The sequence below is a fragment of the Arvicola amphibius genome, chromosome 2 (assembly GCF_903992535.2).
Source record: "Arvicola amphibius chromosome 2, mArvAmp1.2, whole genome shotgun sequence".
NCBI classification, from domain to species: Eukaryota; Metazoa; Chordata; class Mammalia; order Rodentia; family Cricetidae; genus Arvicola; species Arvicola amphibius.
The window spans coordinates 185536042-185563973 of NC_052048.2; the positions used below are offsets into that span (position 1 = coordinate 185536042).

Genomic DNA, 27932 nt, shown 5'->3' on the forward strand with positions numbered 1-27932 from the left:
TGAGATCTTCAGAGGCAACAAAGGAGGCTGGAAATATAGAGAAGGCAAGGAGCCAAGTTTACAAAACAGCATTCTAGTTTACTGTAATATTGAGTTGAAAGTGTCACCCCAGCCTGCCAAGCGCTTGGACTCCAACTGCCAGCCTGCCAAGCACTGACCCCAAGAACCTACAGGGTATTTAGGGTAGCACTGGACCAAGGAACACGTGGTTTTGGGTTTGCATGTGCCACTCCCTCTGTCTCCCCCACCCCACCCCACCCCCGCCATGTTCTCGGCCACCCGGTAGTCTGCCGTCTATTAAACTCGGGTATTTAATGTGGTTTAATCTGGTCTGACTGGATTCCTTTGCACCGGCAGAGAGGCTCTGTTAGAAAATATTCCTAACATTTACCTTTTCCTCCATAATAGCTGCACTTTAGTGATTACTAATATTTGGTTTTTTGTTTTGTTTTGTTTGGTTTGGTTTGGTTGGGGGTGGAGGATTGGTTTTGTTAGTTAGTTTGTTTGTTTCGAGACAGGGTTTTTCTGTATAACAGTCCTGGCTGTCCTGGAACTCGCTCTCTAGACCAGGCTGGTCTTGAACTCACAGAGATCCACCTGCCTCTGTCTCTCAAGTGCTGGGATTAAAGGCGTGCACCACCACCACCCTCCCATATTTGTTGTTTTGAGACAGGGTGTTGGCCTTAAAATCACATTAATCCTCCTGTCTCTGCCTCCCAAGAGCTGAGATTACAAGTATAAGTCACTACATTTGCTAGCCATTACTAAATACTAATTATATGTGCAACTAATGAGTGAGACAGTGTAACTTTGTTCTCACAAAAGAGGAATGATGTATGCTTGCCTGGCAGGGGCAATAGCATGACTACGAAGGTGATTCTCCCAGGGTGAGAGTTCTCCATTGTACTCTGATGTGCTGATCCCTGCGATTTCCCAAAACATGGAAAACTCGACTTCAGAATCTGTGGTGGTGAGGACTGTGCTCACACCCTCTCCTGCTTTATTTATTTATTTATTTGATTTTTGAGTCAAGGTTTCTCTGTGTAGCCCTAACTGTCCTGAATCTCACTATGTAGACCAGGCTGGCCTCGTACTCAGAACATGCCTCTGCCTCCCAAGTGCTAGTATTAAAGGTGTCCACCACCATTGCCCCTCTCCTGTTTTTAAAAAAAGAAAGAGAAAATAAGAATGATGTGAGCTCTCTGCACCTTGTTCAAAAGGAAATCTCTTCCCTTGACGTGATATGTAGACATGTTAACCAAACAATTCTGACCGTACGATAAATGGTAGGTGAGGAGGGCAACAACCAAAGAAAGGTGAATTCCATGTTGACGTTTTAGGGCAGAGTTGCCCTAAGAACTTAGAAAAACGTCTAGACTGTTGTATGCGGTCACTTGTTTGTTTCCCGGCTGCCCAGACTCCCAAAATAACCACACAGAAACTGTACTAATTAAATCACTGCTTGGGCCATTAGCTCTAACTTCTTATTGGCTAGTTTTTACATCTCAATTAACCTATTTCCATTATTTTATATTTTACCACGAAGATCGTGGCCTACTGGCAAGGTTTCAGCATGTCTGTCTCTGGTGGCGGCTCCATGGCTTCTCTTTCACTCTGCCTTTCTTCTCCCAGCATTCACTTTAGTTTTCCCCGCCTAGCTCTGTTCTACCCTATCAGGCCAAGCCAGTTTCTTTATTAACCAATGGTATTCACAGCATACAGAGGGGAATCCCACATTACCTCCCCTTTTCTGTTTAAATAAAAAGGAATGTTTTAACTTTAACATAGTAAAATTACATAAAACAGTTATCAAGCAAGAATTACAGTTACAATATTTATATCTATTTTATCTTTTATCATAACTAGGAAAATTATATTATTACTATCTACTCTTCAACTCCATCAAAGACTCCAGAAGGTTATAATATTACCTAAATTAACAGGAAGTGCCTTGTTAGCAACTTCCAAAACTCTAGAAATGACAGAGACATCTCACTGCCTGGACTGTCACCTAAAGTTTTTCTGTATCACTGGGGCATCCATCTTTAGTCCACAGTCCTATAGTGTCCAGGAGACTTTTCCATGAAGCAGGAAATTTCAAAGACAGTTCCGCCTATATTGGCAATTTGTCAGTCACTTTCTTCTGGTCCTGCAGAATATCTGACAGACTCTTTCATGAAGCAGGAACCCCAAAGGACCATCTCAAAGGCAGGTTCAGCGTCATTTCTCTGTGGGTCCTGCAAATCAAGCAGTCCAGGCAAGAGCAGTTTCTTCTCCAAATGGCTAGTAAACTCTATAAGGAGCCTCTTCAGTGCCCATCTTCCTCTTGAAGAAATTGGTGCTGCCAGGAGTTGTGTCTCACAGTCATGAAAAGTCCTAAATTCTTAAACATTTTAAATGCCAGATTCTGAAGGTCTTTGAAAGGTTTGTAGAATGCCTATCCCTCTAAAGTACATATCTGTCAATCTAGAAAATCTAAATGACTACAAGCTTGAGTATGATGATTATCTATTAACATATATTTCTTCTTTTTTTTTTTTTTTTGGTTTTTCGAAATAGGGTTTCTCTGTAGCTTTGGAGCCTGTCCTGTAACTTGCTCTGTAGTCCAGGCTGGCCTTGAACTCACAGTAATCTGCCTGTCTCTGCCTCCCGAGTGCTAGGATTAAAGGTGTGTGCCACCACCACCTGGCTAACATATATTTCTTAATTATACATTACATTTTTAAATGAGCTATACAAACACAATACCTTAATCAAGAGCAGAAATACATATATATACAATATAACAACATTGACCTTAAATTTGTATCAATAAACCAAGATCCATACCAACACAAATCTCTATAGCATATCCCCCTTTAAATATAAACAAACATTTATAAACAATATTTGAGAATTTGAGCATAGTACTCTACAAAACCGTTTCCTGTTTTTTGTTGAATGAAGTAATTTTTGAGGGTGTTCACAGCAACTTTTCTGGGTATCTTGGTCCATCAAACCACATTAGCCTGGAATGAATCCACAGGTTCTCATCCTCTGTGGAAACAAAAGAAGAACCTATTTTCCAAAGCAATATATACTTAGATCCATATTTTGAAATCAAGATACCTTTAAAGTATATATGTTGGTTACTTAACTCCTTCATAGTCAAAAAATTCAAGGAAAACACAATAATATACATAATCCAGACTCTTTGTGTATTTTCCATCTTTATGTGGCTTATTTTATTTACTCTATTACTTTTTAATATTTATTTTATTATCTTTACTCCTTTAATAGATGACTATCTGTACCCTCTCTCTTTAAAGACTCTGTTTTATATTTTTTTCTAAACCATTTACTTCCTTTTATGATTCTCTATACTCGTTATCCTCTCTCTCCCAAGCCTACATACGTTTTTTTAAACATTGTGATCCATTTAGAGGTCTTTTTTTTATCTGAATATGTCTTTATTGTGTATCTGCAATTATTTTCTGACCAGGATTGCTTATTAAAATGCTAACCACTTCTTAAAATCATAAGCTGCAGCATTGTTAAATTAAATATGTCCCTGCCTCCTTGCTCTACCCAGTCCCACATGGCGGAAGTCTGTTCACTGCCTCTGAGACTGCTGGGTGGGAGTTGTCCTCACTACTTCAACTCTGATATCCAGTTGGCCCACGCTGCCACCAAGTAACTTACAACACACTTCCCACAAACCCCACTTAAATGTTCCATAGCCAGACCTCCAGAAAGAGTCAAAGTTTGTACTGGCAGCATGTCCCAGGAAGTCGGTTCAAAAACTGCATGGCTTTTTTTCTGCTACCATTGAATCAATAAGACCTCTCTTAAAGGAGCCGCAGCATGCTGCCCACAAGCAAAGCCCATTCAGAGGGGAAAATGAGCTAAATTTTGCTTTTTAGTGTCTAAAATTTCTTTCCAAGCTTTCTTAGGTTTTACATGGATTTAATCAATGCCAATTTGTTGTATGAGGCTGTTTGTTTGTTTCCTGGCCACCCAGACTCCCAAAATAACCATACAGAAACTGTATTAATTGAATCACTGCTTGGCTTATTAGCTCTAACTTCTTATTGACTAGGTTTTACATCTTAATCTAACTAATTTCCATTATTTTACATGGCCTACCAGCAAGGTTTCAGCATGTCTGTCTCTGGTGGTGACTCCATGGCTTCTCTTTTACTTCATCTTCTCTCTCCCAGCATTCAGTTTAGTTTTCCCCACCTTGTTCTCTTCTACCCTATCAGGTCAAACCAGTTTCTTTAACCAATGGTATTCACAGAATACAGAAGGGAATCCCACATCACTAGACCATCATGCGTGGGAGTTTGTGCAAGAGAATTGTGAACATACTGTGAACTATGGGCAGAGTGCAGCATGTTCTTCCTACAGGTGGCCTTCTAGAAAGAATCCCACAAACTATGATAACTGAGTGTTCTTAAAAGCAAGGGCATGAAGGGACTGTCCTGGCATTTCCACTTTATCTCGGTGGGAAAGGCAAAAGCCTGGGAAGAATATTCTTGGCTCTTTTCACATGACCAAAGATGATAAAGTATAACACCAGGTATAGTCTCTCATTGCACTTATATGTACTTGAACTAGTTGTAAATGCCACATCATGTTTAGCTTGCTTTAATAATCAAAATGAGAAGTATGTTCTCTGCTCTACTCTTTGGAGGCCCCAGGACCCCATGCAGGTGTTTGTAATGTTCTTTGATCCGCAGAGCTTTAGCCTTGCTGGCCCCAGAGTGGGCTGACCATTGTTTAAGGAAGAAAGGATGTTTTACGGTTTAAGTTACTGTGATCCTGAATGGGAGGACAGTGATTTTCCCCAGAAGACATGCGTTACTAACAAAAATTTCATTACCATGTATAGGTTACCTCCCTACCAGTATTGGTCAGGGAGGCCACAAAGGCCCACAAAAATAGAAAGGAAGGAAGGAAGGAAGGAAGGAAGGAAGGAAGGAAGGAAGGAAGGAGAGAGAGAAAGAGAGAGAGAGAGAGAGAGGAAGAAAGAAAGAAAGAAAGAAAGAAAGAAAGAAAGAAAGAAAGAAAGAAAGAAAGAAAGAAAGAAAGGAGTCTATTGCTGTTGCTCTTGGTTGCCCACTGAAACTAAATGGAAAGACCCTATTTGTGGGGAGAAGAGGAAACCCTGAACAAATGAAGTCCCGAGTATTGTCTTCTGTTGACACAGCCATGTCAAGAACCAAAGCCTTACCCTTGTGGGAAACTGGGAACTCCTCCACACTTCCAGTGAGGCTCAGTGGGATCGCGGAGCCTTCCCTCGGGTGCAAGTGTGGATGTTGACAGTATGTGCAGAAAATGTCCCCCACCGCCTTTCTCCCTACAGGGACTGCCCCTACCAGGATTAGCTGACTCTGTCTCTTTGTTCTCATATGATATGATAAACATGCTGAGCTTCTGGAATACTGTTGCTTCTCCATCTTCTCCATCAGCCCAATAAGCTTTTTGGTCCATGTGCCTGTATGTCTGTCCTTTCCCCACTCCCTTGACACTGTAGCAGCTCCTCCCCTGAAGTTTCCAGTAGCCCAAGTCCTAGACTAAAATGTTCAGGGTTTGACCGCACTTGGGCACAAACCTGACTTGTGGTGGACAATGCCATCACCCCTCGCCTCTGGGCTGTATAAGCTCCCTGCTTTAGTTTGGAGACGTGACTTCTCCAGCCTTGATCTCTGAACCCACCCAGGAGTTGCTTTGCCTAAATAAACCCATTCTTTTACTTTTCAGTTCAGTTTGATCTGACTTACTGCATCGGCGGAGAAACTTATTATCGTGATACAGAAAACCTACTAGGCACCAACTGCTTTTGGATTGAATTTGAGGCCTGTTCCCCTGGAATGAACTCAGGTTTGACACTGTAAACCTGATCAATGGCTTGGAAGGTCAGAGGCCATACGGAGGAACCAGTACTGTTGTTTGGCTAAATGACATGTTATCAAACCAGTTCCTAAGTATTTTTGCTTGCATTCATAAAGTCATGCTGCCCTCAACCCAGGGAAGAAAAGCTCCTCTCTGCAGTGCTCCACAATTAATGCAGAGACTTATAGCTGGTCAAAGTGATGAGGACATATGTCTACTGAGTGCTCAATATTCTATCTATATATCTATACTTTTTTTTTGGTTTTTCAAGACAGGGTCCCTCTGTTGCTTTTGGAGCCTGTCCTGGAACTAGCTCTTGTAACCCAGGCTGGCCTCTAACTCATAGAGATCCTTCTGCCTCTGCCTCCCAAGTGCTGGGATTAAAGGTGTGCGCCACCACCGCCCAGCTATATATGTATACCTTTATGCTCACATATAAACACTAAGGGAACTTGGAACATTAAGCACATAGTGTTATTTCTTCAAGGGAAGGAATGAAATACCTGTTATCTGCTCAGAAGACTGAGAGCAAATGTGTTTACCACCCTGGCGACCTCCTCACTATCTATGTGACCAGAGACCTTTTCAGCACTGGATCCTTTATCATAAATTTGTTTTACTCCTTCACAAGGAGTTTCAATGTAGTCACATCTGATATATATTTACTTTGTTCCTGGAAAAGATTTATGTCTGTTTTGTTGTACATGTGTGATTGCATAAATCATTATCAGAATAATTTCAACCAAATTGGTGCTTAAATATACTTAAAATAAACTAGTCAGGGTCAGACCCCAGAAGTTTGAACCAATACTGGTTACTGAGTCATGTTAAAGTGAACTGCCTTCATCGGTTGTGGTGGCGCAGAGTAGGATTTGCTGAAGGAGGCAGAGGCAGGAGGATCATGAGTTCGAGGCCAGCCTGGGCTACAAAAACAAACAAAAAAATGAGCTGCTTTCGTCCTGCCTGCTGATGCCACTCTGCTTGCTTAGGTTAGGAAGGTTGCAGAGACACCCCACTCACACACCTATATATCACCCTGTCCCCCTAAGACTCAGGGAACATCTCAGAAAAGGACTGGAAAGAATTTGGGTCTGGAAGATGTGATATGAAATGGCGTCTTGTGGACAGACGAGGACAGACGCTCTTGTGAACTCACAGCAGCCTCGAAACCCAAGTAAAGGCTGCCAACATCCCAGCAGGCTGGACTCTGTGTATTTTTTTTTATAGATTTGTTCATTTATTATATATACAGTGTTTTGCTTGCACAATAGACGAGGACACCAGTTCTTTTTATCGATGCGTGTGAACCTGCTGGGAATTGAACTCGGGATCTCCAGAAGAGCCGTCAGTGCTCTTAACCTGTGAGCTGTCTCTCCAGCCCGGACTCTGTATTATGAATGATGAAAAAGGAGGGGAGAACATGGAGTGTGGGGGCTTCCTGGGGCAAGTGGGAAGGATGAGCTGGGGACTCCTGAGCCGGGAGAGGGAGGAGCTGGGGACACATATGGTCAAATGCATTATATACATATGTAAAATTGTCAAAGAATAAAAGATTCTTTTTTAAAGTCACTATGTGTTTGAGGCCTCTCCTACTACAAGCTAGCAAGTACCCTGTGTGTTTGGGATAGTAAAATTACAATTACCAAAAAATTATATAAAATTTACTGTCCTCTATTTGAATTAGTCATTGGTTCCTGATAATTGTAGAATCATGAAACCAGCATCAAAAACCAAACTGTTTTGTCACTATAGATTTTTACATGTATTATTATGTGTGGGGTATAGGTGTGGTGGTTTGCACAAGAATGGCCCCAATAGGCTCAGGTATTCGAATGATTTAGTCACCAGGGAGAGGAACTCTTATTTAAAACTGGTTGAAGGAAGTTTGTCACTGGGGGTGGATTTTTTTTTCTTTTTTGAGGATTCAAAAATCCATGCCAGGCCCAGTCTCTCTCCTCTCTCTCTGCTTTGAGAGGACATAGCTCTCAGCTACTGTCTGCATGCTGCTGTGTTCCCTACCATGATGATGAACTGAACACCAGCCCCAGTTAAATGGTTTTTTGTTGTTGTTTTGTTTTGTTTTTTATTATAAGAGCTGCCGTGCTCACGGTGTCTTCACAGCAATAGAACACTACAAAGACAGAAGGTGTGTGTGTGCCACAGTGTGTGTGCAGAGCTCAGAGGACAACTCCCACTACGTGGGTCTTGGGGATCAAACTCAGGTCTTTAAGCCTGGCAGCAAGTGCCTTTACCTGTTTGGTCATCTGACTGGGCTCCTATCACCACATTTACATTTTACACAAATGTCTACAAGTTTTGCTTCTTGCTTTCTCAGGGTGATGATTTTGAGATCTATTCATGTTACTGCACAAATCACGTGTTAGTCCCTTTTATTCCACCTTCTGCTTCTGGACATAACACTTTTTTGAGGGGGTTTGGTTTTTCCAGACAGGGTTTCTCTGTGTGACAGCTCTGGCTGTCCTGGAACTCACTCTGTAGGCTGGACTGGCCTTGAACTCACAGAGATCCTGCTTGCCTCTACCTCCCGAGTGCTGGGATTAAGGGAGTGCGCCACCGCCCAGCTTGTTTGTTTTATGTGTATATTTTTAAAGATTTTTTTTTTTTTACTGGCTAGTTTTATGTCAACTTGACACAGCTAGAGCGACCAGACAGGGAGGAGCCTCAAATGAAAAAATGCCTGCATGAGATCAGGCTGTGGGTGAGTCTGTAGGGCATTTTCCTCATTAGTGACTGATGGAGGAGGGCCCAGTCTATTATGGGTTGTGTCATCCCTGGGCAGGTGGTCCTGAACTGCACAAGAAAGCAGGCTGAGAAAGCTAAGAGGAGAAAACCAATAAGCAGCTCTCTTCTGTGGCCTCTGCATCAGCCCCTGAGTCCTGGTTCCTGCCCTGCTTGAGTTCCTGTCCTGACTTCCTTTGAGCATGAAAGATGCTGTGAAAGTGTCAGCCAAATAAACCTTGCCTCTAAGTTGTTTTGGTTATGAGGTTTCATCACAGCAATAGAAGCCCTAACTAAGATGATAGATTTGTTTGTTTATTTTCAAGAAAGGGTTCCTCTTGCTTCTGCCTCCTAAGTGCTGAGATTTAAGATTTGTGCCACCATGCTCAGCTGATTTATCTTATATTTAATTGAGTGCTTGTGTGTGTGTGTGTTAGATGTATGTACATGTGAATGCAGGTGCCCAAGTCAGGTCTCCTGAAGCTGGAGTTAAGGGGAGGTCGTAAACCACCTTACGTGCATGCTGGGAACTGAACTCAGGTCCTCTGGAAGAACAGTATGCACTCTTAACAACTGAGGCATCTCTCCAGCTCCATGTTTGCTTTATTTCAAAAAAATGTGTGCGCCACGCGACAGTGGCACAAGTCTTTAATTCTAGCACTTGGGAGACAGAGGCAGGGAGATCTATGAGTTCGAGGCCAGCCTGGTCTACACAGTGAGTTCCAGGACAGCCAGAGCTACACAGAGAAATCATATCTCAAAAACAAAACGAGAGGGGGGGGGGAAGTTGTGTGTTGGCATGTTTGTGTGTCAGTATGCTCACTTGTGTGTGCATGAGTGGAGGTCGGAGGTTGACTCTGAGTCTCTTCTACACCTTATCTTTGAGACAGGCTTGCTCCACTGAACCTAGTGCTTGTCACTTTGGCTAGACTGTGCAGCCAGTGAGCTCTAGAGATCCTGCTGACTACTCCTCCCCAGTGCTGGGGTTATGGGTGCTGAAGATCCAGACTCAGGTGGTGTTGGGCTGGGGGAAGAGTCTACCTAGCTCAGACACCTGAACAGCGGGTATAAAGAAGTTACGATGCTAGATGAAGGTTAAGACATAAGAAGCTAATGAGACAGGGTCTAGTTTGGCGACTTAAGTAGACAGAACTGTCTCTTAGAAAATGGAGAGCCAAATGACCTCAAAAAGTGGTTTTCGGCAAGGTATACAATTAGGAATAAACCCAGCAGAAAAGCTAACTCCAAATTATCCCTAATTAGTTCCTTCTATAGTAACTACTAATTGTCCGCCGCCTTATATTTACAGCCAGCTTGAAATTTCGAAACAATCATTCTAACACATTGCTGGCGGCGGAAATGGTCGCAGCACTGCAACCGGAAACAAACTGACCACAACACAAACGCCACCTAACGACGGGCTAGAGCAAAGGCAAACCCTGAAAAATAGCCCAGTCGGAAGGGGCCTGGCTTTCCGGGGAAAATTTAACGAAGAATGAAATGAGAGCGAGGAAGAACCTGCCAGTTTTCTCGGTCGCCGATTTGGCACGGCATCCCCTCAGGCCCTCTATTGCGCAGGCGCAGTTCTACTACGCTCAGCAACAAGAACACGTAAGCAAAGGCAGGAGCCGGTTCTGCTTTCATTGCACCTATTATTTTACAGGGTAAAACCGTTGGCTCTTGGTTTCTAAACTACATTTCCCAGCAGGCACCACTTTCATACAGATAATAGATTTGGTTCAGGGATAGGATAAAGACAACTTTAGGGGGATGACGTACGAAACAGCAAATAAGTTGATTATGGTGTTTCAGCGCCTCAATACAGAGAGCCCCAGTGGCCTAATGGATAAGGCATTGGCCTCCTAAGCCAGGGATTGTGGGTTCGAGTCCCATCTGGGGTGGTCTGTTTTTTTTTTCTGTTGCACCTTCCAGTTAAAACATGAACATCGAGTCAAATCTATTATTCATTTTGTTTTATGTATTTATTTTTGAGACAGGATCTCACTACATAGCTCTGGTTGTCCTGGAACAAACTAAGTAGAGACCAGAATGGTCTTGAATTCACAGAAATCTGCCTGCTTCTGCCTCCCGAGTGCTGGGATTAAAGGCGTGCGCCACCATCACCCAGCCATTTTGTTTTAAAACTAGAGAAACTGGTGTTAGCTAGTGAAGCTGAGGGGCTGCGGTTTGCCACATCAAGATACAAGCCCATTTTCTTCCCCTGGGCTGCGGGTGTCAGGAAGTTTGGAGGTCGATGCGTTTGGAGGTGACATCCCTGGTAGAAATGGGTTAGACCTTTTTCACATGACCTGAGTCAGATCCACACTGTCTCCTGCCAGCCGCTTTTCTCCTGAGTGTCAGCGGCCACCGGCTAAAGGACGTCCGAAGCGACGCCGTCCGAAGCGACGCCGTCCGAAGCCCCCCTGGAGTCGCTACCTTTGCGGTTCTCCTCTTCCCAGGGCGCCCCTGGCGTGTCGCTCGCTCGCTCGCTCGCTCGCAGGCGGTCGGTAGACGGCGCTGTGGAGCGCGCGCGCAGGAGCGGCCCGTACCAGCGAGCGCCGCTCCGCGAGGGACCCGGCTCGCCAAGGACAGGAGGATGGCGGCCCTGGGGTCCCCGGCGCGCACTCTGAGAGGCCTTCTGCGGGAGCTGCGCTACCTGAACGCGGCCACCGGGCGACCGTATCGCGACACTGCGGCCTACCGGTACCTGGTGAAGGCCTTCCGAGCACATCGGGTACGGAAGCCGCGTGCGGGTCTCGGGAAGGGCGGACGAGGGTGGGTCTGGGCAGGGTGATGGCGAGGTCTTAGGGCAAGCGTGTCTGAGATGACCTGCCCTCCACCCGCGGTTCTCACCACGTAACCCAGGCCCTGGGCTAGCCTGTGCCTCCAGTCCCCTACTGACCCCAGAGCCACGTGGGGTGCACCTTCTTAGGGACTTCATATTTGCCACCCACCAGGATGGAGCCGTCTCTGACGATTTCATTTGTTTGTCTGGTACAGGCGGTTATGGAATGGGATTAAAGGACGGGCATTGTACGAAGTAGGCCCCAGGGGTCGTTACCCTTAAAGGCACAAGGGCACAAACATCCCCTCTCCTCACACTTTCCGCATTAAGTTTTTATAGGAAGCAATGTTTTTGTGTGGCGGGAGTGTGTGTGTGTGAGAGAGAGACAGAGACAGACAGACAGACAGACAGACAGACAGACAGACAGACAGAATTTCACTATTAAATTAGCCGACCTGGAATTTGCTATGTAGACCAGATTGACCTTGAACTCAGGTTGCCTCTGCTGAGCTCAAGGATTAAAGGAAGGCACGGGCTAGACAAAGACAATTTTTAAGATAAGGAAGTGAGGAATATTGACGAGTTCTTCATGTGTGGCACTATGTTTTATTAATGTAATATTTTGTTCACCACTGAGAAAATCAATGACCTGTATTCTATAAAGAGATTGCACTACTAATTACTTTGCTATATAACAAGATGTATTTTTTAAAAGATTACTATGTATATAGTGTTTCTGTCTGCATACATAGCTGCAGGCCAGAAGAGGGCATCAGACCTCGTTATAGATGGTTGTTAGCCCCCTTGTGATTGCTGGGAATTGAACTCAGGATCTCAGGAAGAAAAGCCAGTGATCTTAACCTCTGAGCCACCTACAGTCCCACGTTAAAAGTTTCCCTGCTGTAACAAACATAAACACACAGAATGTGATCCTTAGGTACCACTGTGAAATCCACACTCCATTTCCTCTTAGTACGAAGGGAAAGGAAGGTGGTTCATTTCCCAAGTCAGTTCTCTGCCTTTGGACAGCTAAGGCTCAGGATAGTTACCTGCATAAGAATAAGCAGAACTAGAATTTAGGGGAGAAAATCTAATGTCCTTGAGCTTCATCTAACTGCTGAATCTGAGCAGTGGAAAACCTTAGAACTAAAGTCGCTTAGCTTTTAGAAAGTCATAATGTTAGGGACTGTGTGTATTAAGAACTTGGACCAAATATTTAGAGTAAGATTGCACCTGCCAGTGGTGACATATGCCTTTCATCCCAGCACTCAGACTCCTGAGTTTGAGGCCAGTCTGGTCTAGAGTTGAATTCCAGGACAGCCATAGTTTCACAGTGAATCCTTGTCTCCAAAACAAAACAAAACAGTAACAGCAGAACTCCTCAGAAAAACACCAAAAATTTATGCTCACAACTCCACAGCTGGCCAGGCTGTTGTGGCACACATCTTTAATCCTAGCACTCAGGAGACAGAGGTAGCAGAGGTAGGCTGATCTACAGAGCAACTTCCAGGACAGCTAGCACTGTTACACAGAGAAACGCTGTCTGAAAACAAACAAACAACAACAACAAGCTCTGGGGCTGACCCACATCTTTAATCCAAGCACTTCTGAAGCATAGGCAGGCAGATACCTGAGTTCAGGCCAATCTGATCTATGAAAAAACGTTTCAAGCCAACCAGAGCTTCCCTGTCTCAAGAAACTAGCAAACAAAACAAAACACCAACAACAAAAACAAGCCTCGGAAATGTCAAGTCTGATGGTAAGTGGCGGCAGGAAAGTACTTGTCTGAGGCCACTAGAAAATCAACTCTAGGTGGTGGCGCATGCCTTTGATCCCAGGATTTGGGAGGCAGAGGCAAGCAGATCTCTGTGAGTTTGATGCCAGCCTGTCTACAGAAATAGTTCCAGGACAGCCAGGATTACACAGAGAAACCCTGTCTCAAAAAACAGAAACCAAAACAAAAAAGAAATCCCATGCTATTTCTAAACGAATGCATATTATAGACTATGGGGGATGATTTCTATTTCCTCCTGGCTCAGGGCTGACAGAAGCTTTCTGTGCTCATCTTTTCTGTTGCCTAGGGAGAATGATGAAATTAGGAACCTCTCTTTTTTTCCTCTACCTTGATTAATTATTATTGATAAATTATTCTTTTTACATCACACCTGCAGCTTCCCCTCCCTCCACTCCTTCCGGTCCTCCTACCCTCCCGTCTCTTCCAGATCCACTCATAGCCTCGTCTCCCCAAAGAAAAGAACGGGACTCCCTGGGTCACCAGCTGAACACGGCACAAGATACAATAAGATCAGGCACAAACCCTCATGTCGAGGCTGGGCAAGGCATCCCAGTAGGAGGAAAAGCTACCTTCATCTTTTAATATATTTATATATCTACTTTTTGGGGTGGTGTGCATGCCAAACATGTGGGGGCTGGAGAACGATTTGTAGGGCAGTCAGTCCTTATTCTCTGCTGTGTGGGTTCTGGGGGACTGAACTCAGGGCCCCAGGTTTGGCAGCAAGTATTCTTACCTACTGACAGTGAATTTCTTTTTTCTTTCTTTTTTTGTGTGTTTTTTGTTTATTTTTGTTTGTTTGTCTTTTTTTTTTTTCCTAGACAGGGTTTCTCTTTATGTAGCCTAGGCTGCCCTGCAACTTGCTCTGTATACCACGCTGGCCTGGAACTCACAGAAACCCACCTGCCTCTGCCTCCTGAGTGCTGGGATTAAAGGTGTGCGCCACCACACCTGGCTTCTTACAGTCATTTTTCAAGCCAGCTAGGATACATAGTGAGACCATTTTCTCAAAAAGCAGTCGCGCATGCACACACACACACACACACACACACACACACACACACACACACCAAGTTTGACAGTGTGATTATGGTGTCACATACCTGCAAATCTCAGCATTTGTAAAACCCATGGAAGAAGATGGAATTACAGGCCAGTCCATGCTACATAGTAAGACCTTGTCTCTAAAAACATTCCGATTCTAGCAGGTGAGTGCTGCTGGTAGTACATTAAATACTACATGCTTGAGTTTTCTGATTTTCTATTTATTTATTTATTTATTTATTTATTTATTTATTTTTGAGGCAGGGTTTCTCTGTCTAACAGCTCTGGTTGCCCTAGAACTCTCTTTGTAGACTAGGCTGGCCTCAAACTCATGGAGCTCTACCAGCCTCTGCCTCCTAAGTGCTGGGATTAACAGTTTATGCCACTAATGCCGGGCTTGAGTTTTCAGATTTTAACTGTGGATATTCACAGGGGTAAAACACATCTCCATTCGTACACAATTTCTTGATGTTCCCGCTCCTTTTTCACAACTTTGGAATCCCAAATAGTTAAGGGTGGAGTACTAAAAATCAAGTATTATGAAGAACAAGCATGCTATTGAGTTACTCTAGACATTGATAATGGACCTTTTAGCTTGTTCAAGTCATTAGAATCCAGATTTTCCAGATGGTTAAACTGTACAAACAAGTTTAATATAAAAACATACTTCACATATATATGATCTTTTTTCTTTTTTTTTTTTAAATTTATTTATTTATTTATTTATGTATACAGTGTTCTGCCAGCATGTATCCCTGCAGGCCAGAAGAGGGCAGCAGATCTCATTATAGATAGTTGTGAGCCACCATGTAGTTGCTGGGAATTGAACTCAGGACCTCTGAAAGAGCAGCCAGTGAGTGCTCTTAACCTCTGAGCCATCTCCCCAGCCCCATACATATGATCTTTATGTTGCTACTGTTGAATACAAAGCCATTATTTTTGAGATAAGTTTCTGATTTTGTAGTAAAAGGTGTTAGGTTTTAGGAAGTCCATATATCCAGAAATGAGCTCAAACTGGGCTACAGAAGGATTTTTGTACGTTATATAAAAGCCAGTATTCCTCGGAAACTTGTGAACCGGGGTTTTCTACCCCGCAAAGGAGTCATTTCCCTTGCTCTTGGGAGGTGAGACTTGTTCTCCATTTAATTGCATCTGTGATTGCACATCAAAGTCCCTGCTAGCCCTTGGCTTTCACAGTCCCTATTCGTAAGTACTTGTATGTTTCCAAGCCCCTACGCTAGCTAGCATCCTGGCCCTGCTAACTGCCCCCCCACCCATGCATGTTCCAGCTCACTCTGTTCCCTTCCCCCAGCTATTCATTCTCCTTCCAACCCACTATCTCTTGCTCTCTCATGGTCCTGGCCATGCTCAGCCCACTGCATCTTTTTCTCTGCTATGGACTCTTCCAGATGAATATTTTCTCTCTTTTTTCACAATAAAAATGATACAATAAGTCCTGTGATGGCCGTGAATGCCTGCATAGGTAGGCTTGTTAGTTCCAGGCCAGCCTGGCCTACTCAGACAGAGATCAAACTGCCTCTGCCGCCTTGAATGTTGGGATTAAAGGTGTGGGCCACCACCACCAGGCTGCTGTTAATTTTCTTGGTGTTGGGAGCTTGAATTACAAATAAAAACATGTAGTAGGAGCCAGACCCTAGGCATGTATGTGTTCTTTATGTGGTAGAACAACGACAAAAGCATTCCTAATTACACAGTGCGCCTATGATGGCATTGACTATACATACAAGCATGTTTGTATTTTCTGTCTATGTTGTAGAAAAGCTCATGTATTAACTTTCCCCTGTGGGTTTGTGGAAACTTTGGGGTGTTAACAGACGTCTGACTTTGTTAATTACTTTTTAGGTCACCAGCGAGAAGTTGTGCCGAGCCCAACATGAGCTTCACTTCCAAGCGGCCACCTATCTCTGCCTCTTACGTAGCATCCGGCAGCATGTAGCTCTTCATCAGGAATTTCATGGCAAGGGTGAGCGTTCAGTGGAGGAGTCTGCTGGTTTGGTGGGCCTCCAGTTGCCCCGTCAGCCTGGAGGGAAGGGCTGGGAGCCGTGATGGAGAGAGCCCTCGGATGTCCCTTCATTCAAGAATTGAACCATTTCTACCAATATGTATTTATCATTAAATATTTTTTAAACTGTTAAGTTTTTTGTTGTTTTGTCCTGTATTTTTTGTTGACTGAGTGGCTAGGGAGATAAAACTGGAGGGGTCTGCAAATGAATTTGCTGAACTTTTTGACACTGTATTAATTGATGTTGTGGGTGTCGGTGCTCTGCACATGAAGGTTCATGTGGAGGCCAGAGGTTGACAAGAGGATGCCTTCCTCAAGTACGTCCCCGCCTTATTTCTTGAGACAGTCTCTCTCACTGAATAGAGCTCACTCTTGTCGGTCCAGAGACTGACTAGCACGTCATCAGGATCCTTTCTGCTCTCCAGCTTGGGGATTAGAAGCATCCACTAACATGACTGTTAACGAGGGTGCCAGGGATCTGTGCAAACTAACCAGAGAGCCTATCCCGTCGGCCCTGATGGGCTTGGTCTAATTTTATAACCCAGGGTTCTCTTTTCTTTTCTTTCTTCTTCTTCCTCCTCCTTTTCTTCTTCTTTTTTTCCTCTTTTTTTTTTTTTTTTTTTTTTTTTTTTTTGGTTTTTCGAGACAGAGTTTCTCTGTGGCTTTTGGAGCCTGTCCTGGAACTAGCTCTTGTAGACCAGGCTGGCCTCGAACTCACAGAGATCCGTCTGCCTCTGCCTCCCGACTGCTGGGATTAAAGGCGTGCGCCACCACCGCCCGGCTCTTCTTCTTTTTTTAAAGTAACAAATGGGGATGGGCGCAGTGGTCAGGAGTGAGATGAGTTTGGTTTGCAGCCCCCATGTCAGGTACTAACAACCAACTTGTCTAACTCTAGTTTCAAGGGATCTAGGACCTCTGCGCTCTACAGGCACCTGCGCGCATGTGTGCACACTCATACACATACACATATTTTATGAATGAATGCTATCTGCATGTACACGCTTACGCCAGAAGAGTTCATCAGATCTCATTATAGATGGTTGTGAGTCACCAAGCGGTTGCTGAGACTTGAACTCAGGACCTCTGGAAAATCAATCTGTGCTCTTAATCACCGAGTCATTTGTCCTGCCTCCACATATACATAATCTAAAAATAATTTTTTGTTTTGCTTTTGCTTATTTTTGAGATTGGGTCTCATGATGTAGTTCTGATTGGCCTTGAACTTGCTATGTAAGCCAGGCAAACCTTGAACTCAGAGACCTGCCTGCCTCTGCCTCCAGAGTGCTGGAATTAAAGTACGACCATGCTGAGCTCTGAACATAAATATTTTAAAATATAAAAATAATAAGTAATGCAAGTCTAATGTCTTAAGGAATTTTCTGGGTGTTTTTGTTTGTTTTGTTTTTTGAGACAGGGTTTCTCTGTGAAGCTCTGGAGCCTGTCCTGGAACTTGCAGGCTAGCCTTGAGCTCACAGGGATTCACCTGCCTCTGCTTCCTGAGTACTAGGACTAAAGGCATGTGCTACCACTGCCCGGCAGTTTCCTAAGGAATTCTTTTTGTTGTTGTTGTTGTTGTTTTAAAAACAGGGTTTCTCTGCAGCTTTGGGGCCTGTCCTGGAACTCACTCTGTAGACCAGGCTGGCCTTGAACTCGGAGGTCCCTCTGCCTCCCGAGTGCTGGGATTAAAGACGTGCACCAAAACCGCCCAGCTAAAAATTCTATAATTTTTTTTGTTTTGTTTTGTTTTTCGAGACAGGATTTCCTTGTGTAGCCCTGGCTGTCCTGGAACTAGCTCTTGTAAATCAGGCTGGCCTCGAACTCAAAGAGATCCGCCAGCTTCTGCCTCCCGAGTGCTGGGATTAAAGGCGTGTGCCACCACTGCATGGGTGTGCATCTTTCCAAACTTCTCTTTTCTTACTGTATGATTTGTATGCAGGCAGGTGTCTGTGCACCACCAAGCAGGCAGAGAGGTCAGAGGACAATTTTAGGGTCAGTGTCTCCTTCCACAGTGGGATCCAGAGACTTGAACGCAGGTCCTTATTCTTATGCTCCAAGTGATTTTACCTACGTGCTGGTCCCCTGTGTCTTTTATAAAAGTACACAACTGGGGGCTGGAGAGATGGCTCAGTGGTTAAGAGCACTGGCTGCTCTTCCAAAGGTCCTGAGTTCAATTCCCAGCAACCACATGGTGGCTCACAACCATCTGTAATGAGATCTGGTGCCCTCCTCTGGCATGCAGGCATACATAGAGGCAGAATATTGTATACATAATAAATAAATCTTAAAAAAAAAAAAAGTACACAACTAACCAGGTGGTGGCGGCGGTGCACGCCTTTAATCTCAGCACTTGGGAGGCAGAGGAAGGTGGATCTCTGTGAGTTTGAGGCCAGCCTGGTCTACAGAGCGAATTCCTGGACAGGCTCCAAAGCTACAAAGAAACCTGTCTTGGGGAGAAAAAGTACACAGCTGTGATGTGTTAGGGTCCTGACAGGAAACAGATGGAATAAGGTTGAGAAGAGTTAAAAGGGATGCGTGAAGATTTGGGAAAAATTAAGTAATGTCAAGCAGTAAGCTAATAACAGTAGGGGGTATTACTTCCTTAGGCCTGAGAAGCAATGGCTCCTAAGGATGATAGCCACAGCTGAACCCCAGCCCATAGATGTCCAGGAAGAGGGGAACAGCACGAACACCGGAACATCTCCCGCCTACTACTGTGAATTTACTCTTCCTTTTAAACTGCACTTGAACCAATGGTCCTAATGTGTTTAGCTAACCCAATCCAAAACTTGGCCTGTTTGGTATAGGTCTCCTTGCTCTCCAAATTTATTCTGCCACAATCTGCTTCTGCATCTCCTAGTTCCTTCCTGTTCCTCTGTCTTCACTCGTCTGCCTCAATTCAAGCACTAAGAATCCCTTTTTCTGATAAAAATTATTTACTGACAATTCTTTACTCCAATACTGAAGATACACAATACAGATTTTTCAGAAGCTGCTAGGCGGTGGTGGCACACACCTTTAATCCCAGCTGTAGGGAGGCAGAGGCAGGCAGATCTCTGTGTGTTCGAGGCCAGCCTGGTCTATAAGAGCTAGCTAGTCACAGGACAGACTCTAAAACTACAGGAAACCCTGTTACGAAAAACAAAACAAAAAAGAATTTTGAGACGCCAATACCAGAAGAATAAAGAGAAACAGAACCAGTAACGGGAACATATAAATTTAATGTTACTGAGTACAAATTCCTATGCTGTTTTTAGAAGTCACATAAAGGTTAAATGCCTTAAGTATCTTAAAATTCAATCTTCCTTGTACATAGAAAGGAATTTTAACTTTTAGTATTCCTAGTACCAATCCCAATGAAACCGATTGACTAAACTAGCATTTCAGGAAAATGGATAATTTAAAATTTTTTGACTGAATAGTTCATAGAAGAACTTATATTTATGCAACTGCGTGATGTTTCTGATATTATAAATAGTAATTTACATTCATAAATAAATATTTTACTCTAGTCAAAATAATCCCAGCACTCGGGAGGCAGAGGCAAGCAGACCTCTGTGAGTTCAAAGACAACCTGGTCTTCAAGAGCTAGTTCCAGGACAGACTCCAAAGCTACAGAGAAATCCTGTCTTGAAAAAAACAAAAAAAAATGAAAAATGAAAAAAGAAAAAAAGTGTAGAAATAATAGACTACTGAACCAGATGGTGGTGGCACACCTTTAATCCCAGCACTCAGGAGGCAGAGACAGGTGGATCTCTACGAGTTTGAGGCCAGCCTGGTCTACAGAGTGAGTTTCAAGACAGCTAGAACTACACAGAGAAAACCTGTGTCAAAAAAACCAAAAGGAAAGAAAGAAATATATATTATAATTTTTACCTGATTTAAAAAATATGACAACTTCACAAATCTGCTTGTCCTCTTTGTGCAGGGCCATGCTAATCCTCTCTGTATTGTTCAATTGCAGTGTAAGTGCTACAGAAGCAAGCAAGTGCTGGGATTAAAGGTGTGGCCACCACCACCAGGCTGCTCTTAGTTTTCTTGGTGTAGGGAGTTTGAATTACAAATAAAAACATGTATAATAAATCAGATGTTCACCTTCTACAATTTTGTGGAGGGGAAAGAAACCAATGCCCTTTTGAACTATAAACAAGTTAATTTAGGCTAATTTGTTATGTACAGTATTTTTTTCTTTCTTTCTCGTGGTATTGGGGATTGAGCCCAGGACCTTACGAGTACTAAACAAGTGCTCTACCGTTTTGTTTCTATTTTGAAAGGGGGAACTCTCCCTCTTCCCCCTCCCCCCCCCCCTCCCCTCCCCCCCCCCCCTCTCGTTTTTTTATGGCAGAGTTTTTCCTTGCAGCCCTGGCTGTCTTGGAACTCACTCTGTAGATCAGGCTGGCCTAAGAGAGCTGCCCGTCTCTGTCTCTGAAGCGCTGGGACTAAAGTGTGTACCACCACTGCCCAACTGTCTTTATTTTTTTTTTCCTTTTTTGATTTTTTATTTTCTTGTTAGGACCAATTGAGTCCTGGCCTTTAGCTGCTCTTCCCTGTCTAGAGCCTTCTAATTGAAGTTACTAGAAGCTGTGCCTTGCCTAGAGGAGCAGAGGATGGGATTTTCACCTGTGGGCCATCGACGGCTGTGTAGTAAAGCCTCTATGGTGCCATTCCATACTACAAAAAGGAAAAGAAAAGAGAAAGAAAACTAAAACAAACACAGGATTTAATAGTGCCTGGACTCTCAGAGAAATACTCCATAAAAGAAAGATAGGAACTACACTCACTTGCATAGGATTCCTTTAAAGTAATATTCATAGCCCAAAAAATTTAACAAAGCGTAAAGCATTCACAAAGGAAAAGGTTTGATTAATAGAAGCCTGTTCTATCACCATATTGCTTAAAGCAGTTCCAGCTGTATAGTTTGAGGAATAGAAAGATGAATACAAAGAACTAGCTTGGCTCACTGGTAAATACAAGGGATTCTTACCAAGCTTCACACAGTGCTTTCCACTTGATTGGGACTCACCAGGAGGCTCATCAAGAGAATGACAGGTGTCATTCTCAGGCTCATCACAGGATCCTTATCATTTTCCACAGCCCGAACATATCGCTCTGGTACCCAAATGGGCTTGTCTGTTCCTGGAGGAAAAACACAAACAGCTCCTCTCACCCCAACAGGGGTGTGGGCTCCTTCCACCGTCCTGTAAGAAGGTCTTTCCATCCTACCCGTCCTAAGGACTGAGAACTTTTATTCCAATGTCTTTCCATGGCCGAGTGACCCTCACAACCCACAGTTAAAAAATTTAGAATAAATAAAACAGAAGCCAATTGTCTATTGGGAGAGAGAATATACTCCCCCCTATTTATTTTTGTGAAATACTGTTTTATAACCATATGCATTATTTCTACTATTGCTTGTCCAGTAGGGTTATATGGAATACCTGTAATATGTTTAATATCATTATTTACACAAAACGTTTGAAATTTTCCACTAGTATATGCAGGACCATTACCTGTCTTTAATTTTAGGTAAGCCCATATAAGCAAAACCCAGCAGGCAATGAGCTATCACATCCTTAATTTTCTCTCCACTATGCAACGAAGCAAAAACTACTTTAGAGTAAGTAGCTACTGAAACATGCATATATTTCAGCTTTCCAGCTGAGGGTAGGTGGGTAACATCCATCTGCCAAATGCCATTCGGTTTAAGTCCACAAGGATTAACTCCAGCAATGGGTGTATTATGAAAAGGAGCACAGGCAGAACATTGGGTAGTAATTTGTAAGGCAGTGGCTCTGAAGCAACCAGTATGGTGCTGCAAAGAACGAGCATTTAAGTGATATTTTGTATGGAGTTTAGAAGCTTTTTCTTCGGGGCTGGCAAATAATATTCAGGTATATGCATCTGTGAGTTGATTACCCTTGGCCAGGGGTCCAGGTAGTTGAGTATGACCTCTAATATGACTCACAAAAATAGGATCCCATCGGGACATAATAAATATTGTAGACAGCATAATTCTTGTTGTATACAGGACATTTTCTTTTCTTTTTCTTTTGTTTGGTTTTTCGAGACAGGGTTTCTCTGTAGCTTTGGAGCCTGTCCTGACACCAGCTCTTGTAGACCAGGCTGGTCTCAAACTCACAGAAATCTGCCTGCCTCTGCCTCCTGAGTGCTGGGATTAAAGGCATGCACCACCAGCACCTGGTTTTAATTGTATTTATGTTTGTGTGTGTGAATGTGGGCACCTGGAGTCAATGCTAACTTTCCTGAGTTGGTTCGCTCCTTCCCGTTGGGTCTGGGTGTTGAACTCAGGCTGTTAGCCTTGCACAACAAGCACTTTTACCACCTTCAACACATGTTCCTATCAGTTCAGGTGGGCAATGCCAGAGCACTTTGGATTTTTTATTTTCTTGTTCATCTTGCCTCAGTCTCCCAAATGGGCTAGGATTAGAGGAGGATACCATCACACAGATGGTAATTTCTTTTCCTTTTCTTTCTTTTTAAGGCAAGTTCACTGTAACCTGGATTGGTGGACTCACTATGAGGCCAAGGCTGGCTTTGGATTTCTGATCTTCATTCTTCCTTTTTTCAAGTGCTACAGACATTTGTCACAGGATTGGCTTTTTTTTTTTTTTTTTTTTTTTTTTTTTTTTTTTTTGCGGGACAGGGGGAAAAAGGGGTTTGTGGATTCTCAATAACAATTGTCATTGAACTCCTAGAAGAATGAAGAAACATGTATACTTCAAAACCCCCAAAATTTAAGTAGCTAACATTAAGGAATGAGGATAACCTGAAACCTGACTTCTTGGGAGTAGCAGAATAAAAAAAAATTATCTAATACTGCAACAGAATAAACATCTTTCCAGATGAACAAAAATGAAATTTACTAGCAGTCCAAAACAAAAGCAAACTTTGAAGCAGGGGAGGTAAATGTCTGCAAAGAATAAGTCTTGCAGGTCACAGAGTATAGTGTCTTATACCCTTACAACTCTTGGTTACAGGGCGAAAGCTAGTGTAGATAGCAGAGTGAGCCTGGAAGTTGATTAGAAACACGGTACCGCTGAGCTGGAATCTCAGCACTTGACAGATGGAGGCAACATGACCATTTCAAGGCTATCCTCCAGTACACAGCAGGTTTCTCAGCCTGGACCCTGTCTTACAAAATTCAAAAGCAGTTAGGCATAGTATTGAACAGCTCTAATCCCAAGACCTGGGACGCAAAGGCAGGTGCATCTCTATGAGTTTGAGGGAAGCCTGGTCTAGTGGGTGCCAGGCCAACCAGGGCTACAAAGTGAGACCCTACTTTAAACTAACCAGTCAACCAACAAAACCAAAAGAGCGACTCTCCCAACCCCAAACCAAACAAGCCAGTGGTGTGTATTCAGTTTCTGGGCAGAGGTTTGCAGAACCTAAAGAAATCTTCGAACGAAAGCAAATGATCCCGAATGGGAAAGGCCGAGTTGTCGGGAGGGAGGAAAAGGAAAGTGATTATATGGCCACCGAACACATAAAACACAACAGAAGGTGGGTGCAGATTAATGACAGAAGGCGTGTTCAGACGCTCAAGACCCTGGATTTGGGGCAGTAAGATGGCTTGCCACCAAGCCTGCCAACCTTTGATTCCTGGGATTCACATGGTAGTAGAGAATCAGCTCTGAAATTGTCCTGATCCCTTCAGGATCCCTACACTGTAGAACACAAAATAAATTTTTTGTTTGTTTGTTTGTTTGTTTGTTTGAGACAGGGTTTTTCTGTAGCTTTGGAGCCTGTCCTAGAACTAGCTCTTGTAGACCAGGCTGACCCTTAGATCTGCCTGCTTCTGCCTCCCAAGTGCTGGGATTAAAGGCATATGTCACCACTGCCCTGTATTTTTTTTTTTAAATTGGATTTAACCCTACAAACCAAAACACCTGGTAATAAGGCATAAGCAGGCAGATCTCTTTGAGTTTGGTCTAAGTTAGTTCCAGGCCTGTCACAGTTACATAGTGAAGTCATCTCAAAAAAACCACCAAAATCCCCTCAAACAATTAGTCTTTTAGTGGTTTTTCTAAGAATTCATTTCTCAGGATAATACTGTTCATAACAGTGCATTTCTCTAGAATATATTTAATTTGTACAGTTTTCTACCACTTATACATCAATTTCCTTTTTAAAAACATTTTTATGTATGAGTGTTTTACTTCAGTGTATGTATGTCCATAAATGTATTCATGGCACCTTTAGAGGCCAGAAGACAATATCAGATCTTCTGGCATTGGAGTTACAGGGTTATGAGCTGCCATGTGGCTGATGGGAACTGAGAACTTGGGTTCTCTGCAGCTGATGCTTTTAATCTCTAAGGCTTTCTTCAGCCCTTTTTGTACAACAATTTTCAAAATCTTCAAGTATTTGTTTAGAATTGTTTAGAATTTAGCGTTTTTGAACCGGACATTGTGGCACACGCCTAACCCTAGTGTGGCTGAGGCTGGAAGGCAAGTTTCAGGGCAGCTTGATTGAGCTACACAGTGTAAGGAATAAGTCATTTGGTCCTCTGTCAGCATGAGCTGAATTTAGATAAAGCTCGTTATGGAATCGGGTAAGCAGGAGGCCCTGGGCTTCTGTATTCTCTAATTGGCAGTTGGCTGCCTGTCTGGTCCCTCTTGATTGATCCCAGGGTTGAAAAGTTACAGTAGGTTACCTGAGTGGGCTCACAAATCAGAAGAGGAAATCTTGGTCGTCAAGACATTCACCGATTGTTTTGTGTCTTGAACTAAAAGGGTGAGGAATTTGAGGAAGGTGCAATATTAGAATTTGAGAAGATTTTTATGTCCCTAAAAATACAGCCAATGAAAACTAAAGGATGGCGAGACGTGCAACTAGGGAATTAAAAAGCAAACAAGAACCCAAAACAAAAAAAGTATTATTCAAATTAGCGTCTCAGTTTTGCCTTTTGTATCAGGGTGATGTTCAGCTTTCTGCAGAACTGAAAAGTAATGTCTCATTCCTTCTTATGTTCGCTGAGTCTCCAGCATTTGCACTTATTTCACGAGGACCACTTTTCAAAATCACAGCAGTGACACCCTATCTCAAAAGTAGTTCTCTTTTTTTTCTTTTTCTTTTTTTCTGAGACAGGGTTTCTCTGTAGCTTTGGAGCTTGTCCTGGAACTAGCTCTTGTAGACCAGGCTGGTCTCGAACTCACAGAGATCCGCCTGCCTCTGCCTCCCGAGTGCTGGGATTAAAGGCGTGTGCCACCACGGCAGGCAATAATTTTTTTTTTTTTTTGCAAATTACTTAAGATAGCATTACTACAGTTTCTATTGGTCCAGTATGTACTTAATTTGCTCAATGTGTGTGCAATTGTAAATATCTAAAAAGTACTGACGTTTCACCTTTTTTTTTTTTTTTTTTTTTTTTTTGGCCAGTTTGTAAAACCAGCACGCAGTCGTGGCCTAGGTGTTCCCTTCCCGTTGGCTCACTTGGGCCTCACGAGAATGAGTTGTTCTGTCACCCCACCAGGCGTGAGATTAAGAAATCAACTATCGCAGTTAGCAAGAGTGCCAGCCTGCCAGGGAGCTACGAGGCTGTCCGGAGAGCCCTGCCGCCGACACGCCGCTGTGCACTAAGGCCTGCCCCAGTTCTCACTTGCAGACTCGAACGAATGTAGACTAGCAGCTTCCAGTTGTCCTGAACGTAGCAAGAGGGTCGGGAGGCCTGCTCTCCAGTGTGCTGATTTCGCGTGTTATTTCCTGAACCTGACGTGTCCCAGCTAGGACACAGATGAGGGGCAGTGGCAAAAAGCCAGAGGAAAAGGTTAGGCGTCCTCGGCTCAGCCCGGGCCCTCCTACGGGTTCGCGACACCGGCAGCGTCCGTCAGGAGAGCACCAACCCTGAGAACTTCGGCCGAACTTCTTACTCCGACTCGCTCTAAGCTTGGCACTTGCTAATTTGGGGCTGGGCCGCCAGCGCAGCCAGCAGAGAGGGCCTACATGCCGCCCTGCAGTCTGCAGCGAAAGACCAGCTCCCCGGGGCCCAGCCGGCTCTACGGTGGGCAAAAGAGCGACGCTCTCGCGAGACTTGGGCTCGGAGGGGCGGGGCCAGCGCGCGTGCACGCGCCCAGCGGGCGTTAGGGCGGACCCCTTAGCGGGAGGGGCAGGGCGGGGCGAAGCCAGCTGCGTGGCGATTGGCCGAAACCTCACGGAAACGACTCGGCGCGAGCGACGTGCGCGCTCCCGTCGCAGTGGCGGCGGTGGCGAGCGGCGTCAGAGCTCGCTAGGGGGGGTTGACGGCTTCTGGCGGGTGTCGGTGTCGGGAGGCGGCGAGAGTCGGCCTAAGCCCGTGTCGCGCCTGTCTCAGGAACCTGACGAAGAGCGAGGACGCGAGGGCTCGCTCTCGAGGGTGCTGCCACCTTCCGCGTCCACGCCGTCGTGAGGAGCGCAGCCCGGACACTCCCGCGACCCCTCCGTCTCCCCACTCGCAGGGCCTCGAGGCCGCGGCGGCCACCGAGACAACGCCGCACCTCCCCCACCCCTTCCCCTCGTCCCCCCCGCCCGCCAGGGCCCGCTCGGCGCCCCACCCCCGCCCGCTAAGTCGCCCGCCCGCTCCGCCGCCGCCATGTCGGCGCAGGCCCAGATGCGCGCGATGCTGGACCAGCTAATGGGCACCTCCCGGGACGGTAAGTCACTGCCAGAGCCCTGGGGGTGGGGGAGGGGACACGGCCGGTGCGGGGGGCGGGGGAGGCCTCCGGGGGAGCACCGGGGCGCGCGCGTGCGGTGGAGTAAGGGGACTCTCAGATTGGTAACACGAGGTCCCGGGCTCCCATCCAGGCCAATCAGGGCTCGACAGGCGGGCTTGGGGGCGGTGTCCGTGCGGATTGGCGGGAATGGCTGCCAATGGGGCGAGGCGGGGCCTGGACGCAGAAAGGAGAGTTTGTGCTTTTTTTGCTGTTGACTTGGCCGGGTGTGGAAGCTCGCAAGGCTGTCTTGCCTAGTGGGGCGGTCAGTTTTGACTGCTGACCGGGGACCGGCGGAGCGCTAAGGCCTCCGCCCCCAGCTCTGTCTAGTTTTTTCACCCTGGGATTTCGGAAAGATCACCCCTCGTCGCCATCCTCTTAGAGTGTGCGGAGAAGCGCCCCCTCCCCCGAGTCTCCGAAACCTTTACTAAAATAAAACCACCAGTTCCAGGGACGCCTCGTCGAGCCCTACAGAATCAACCTTTTTTTTTCTTTCTCCCCCCTCCCTTTTTTTTTTGGTGGAAAATCTGACCCAAACCATGGTTTCTTAAAGTGGGCGTGTTTGACCCCATTTTGTAAGTAGGAAAGTGTTTAGGCCTATTTTTTCCCGGGAGACCTCCATTTTGTTAGACAACTTAATAGCAGCTTTTTTAGTAAATATTGACAGATTTTACATGTGCCCTTAACACAGCTACTTTGGAAATTTGATGCTTACCGAAGTAGAATTGAAGGAAACAAAGGGCTTTTAAAAATGCAGTTAGGTTAGAATTTTTATATTGCGTCATCTACGCATTGAATTATTCTTTGTTTTAGATAACTTCTAAAGTGATGAAATGTTACTTTTGGGGGATAATTAGTATCGTATTTTCAAAAATGTCAAAGTTCAGTACTTAAAAATCCAAAGCCAAATTGTGGTGGTGCACTCCTTTAATCCCAGCACTGAGGAGGCAGAGACAGGCAGGTCCCTGT

At 44.6% G+C, this 27932-nt stretch overlaps 2 protein-coding genes, 1 long non-coding RNA gene, 2 other non-coding genes and 1 pseudogene across 11 annotated transcripts in view; 4 read left to right on the forward strand and 2 right to left on the reverse strand.

Moving 5' to 3' along the window:
• Window positions 1-836: 836 nt before the first annotated feature.
• Window positions 837-996, forward strand: LOC119808598. Its single transcript, XR_005284519.1, has one exon. It is a non-coding gene; the product is annotated as a U1 spliceosomal RNA (small nuclear RNA).
• Window positions 997-10067: 9071 nt separating this feature from the next.
• Fmc1 (formation of mitochondrial complex V assembly factor 1 homolog) lies at window positions 10068-16393 on the forward strand. The gene is made up of 3 exons (XM_038319923.1): window positions 10068-10227; window positions 10956-11350; window positions 16101-16393. Exons 2-3 carry the CDS (start codon window positions 11213-11215, stop codon window positions 16302-16304), a joined length of 342 nt encoding a protein of 113 aa, XP_038175851.1. The 5' UTR covers window positions 10068-10227; window positions 10956-11212; the 3' UTR covers window positions 16305-16393.
• Trnar-ccu lies at window positions 10445-10517 on the forward strand. Its single transcript has one exon. It is a non-coding gene; the product is annotated as a tRNA-Arg (tRNA).
• A 3747-nt stretch (window positions 16394-20140) lies between the features above and the next one.
• On the reverse strand, window positions 20141-20241 carry LOC119808517 (annotated as a pseudogene).
• A 551-nt stretch (window positions 20242-20792) lies between these two features.
• On the reverse strand, window positions 20793-26287 carry LOC119807775. Its single transcript, XR_005284355.2, has 3 exons — window positions 25877-26287; window positions 24932-25003; window positions 20793-23942 (listed from the first exon to the last, which is right to left on the reverse strand). It is a non-coding gene; the product is annotated as an uncharacterized LOC119807775 (long non-coding RNA).
• A 187-nt stretch (window positions 26288-26474) lies between these two features.
• Window positions 26475-27932, forward strand: part of LOC119807772 (putative RNA-binding protein Luc7-like 2) — a 54026-nt gene continuing 52568 nt past the window's right edge. For 4 of the 7 annotated variants that reach the window (XM_038319905.1, XM_038319906.1, XM_038319907.1 and 1 more), the window contains exon 1: window positions 26475-26906. Coding sequence is in view for 2 of the 7 variants with exons in the window: in XM_038319907.1 (XP_038175835.1) it covers window positions 26846-26906 (61 nt within the window). In the remaining 5 variants the exon portion in view is untranslated. The remainder of the gene's footprint in view (window positions 26907-27932) is intronic. The other 3 variants (XM_038319908.1, XM_038319919.1, XM_038319915.1) reach the window with 3 other exon arrangements.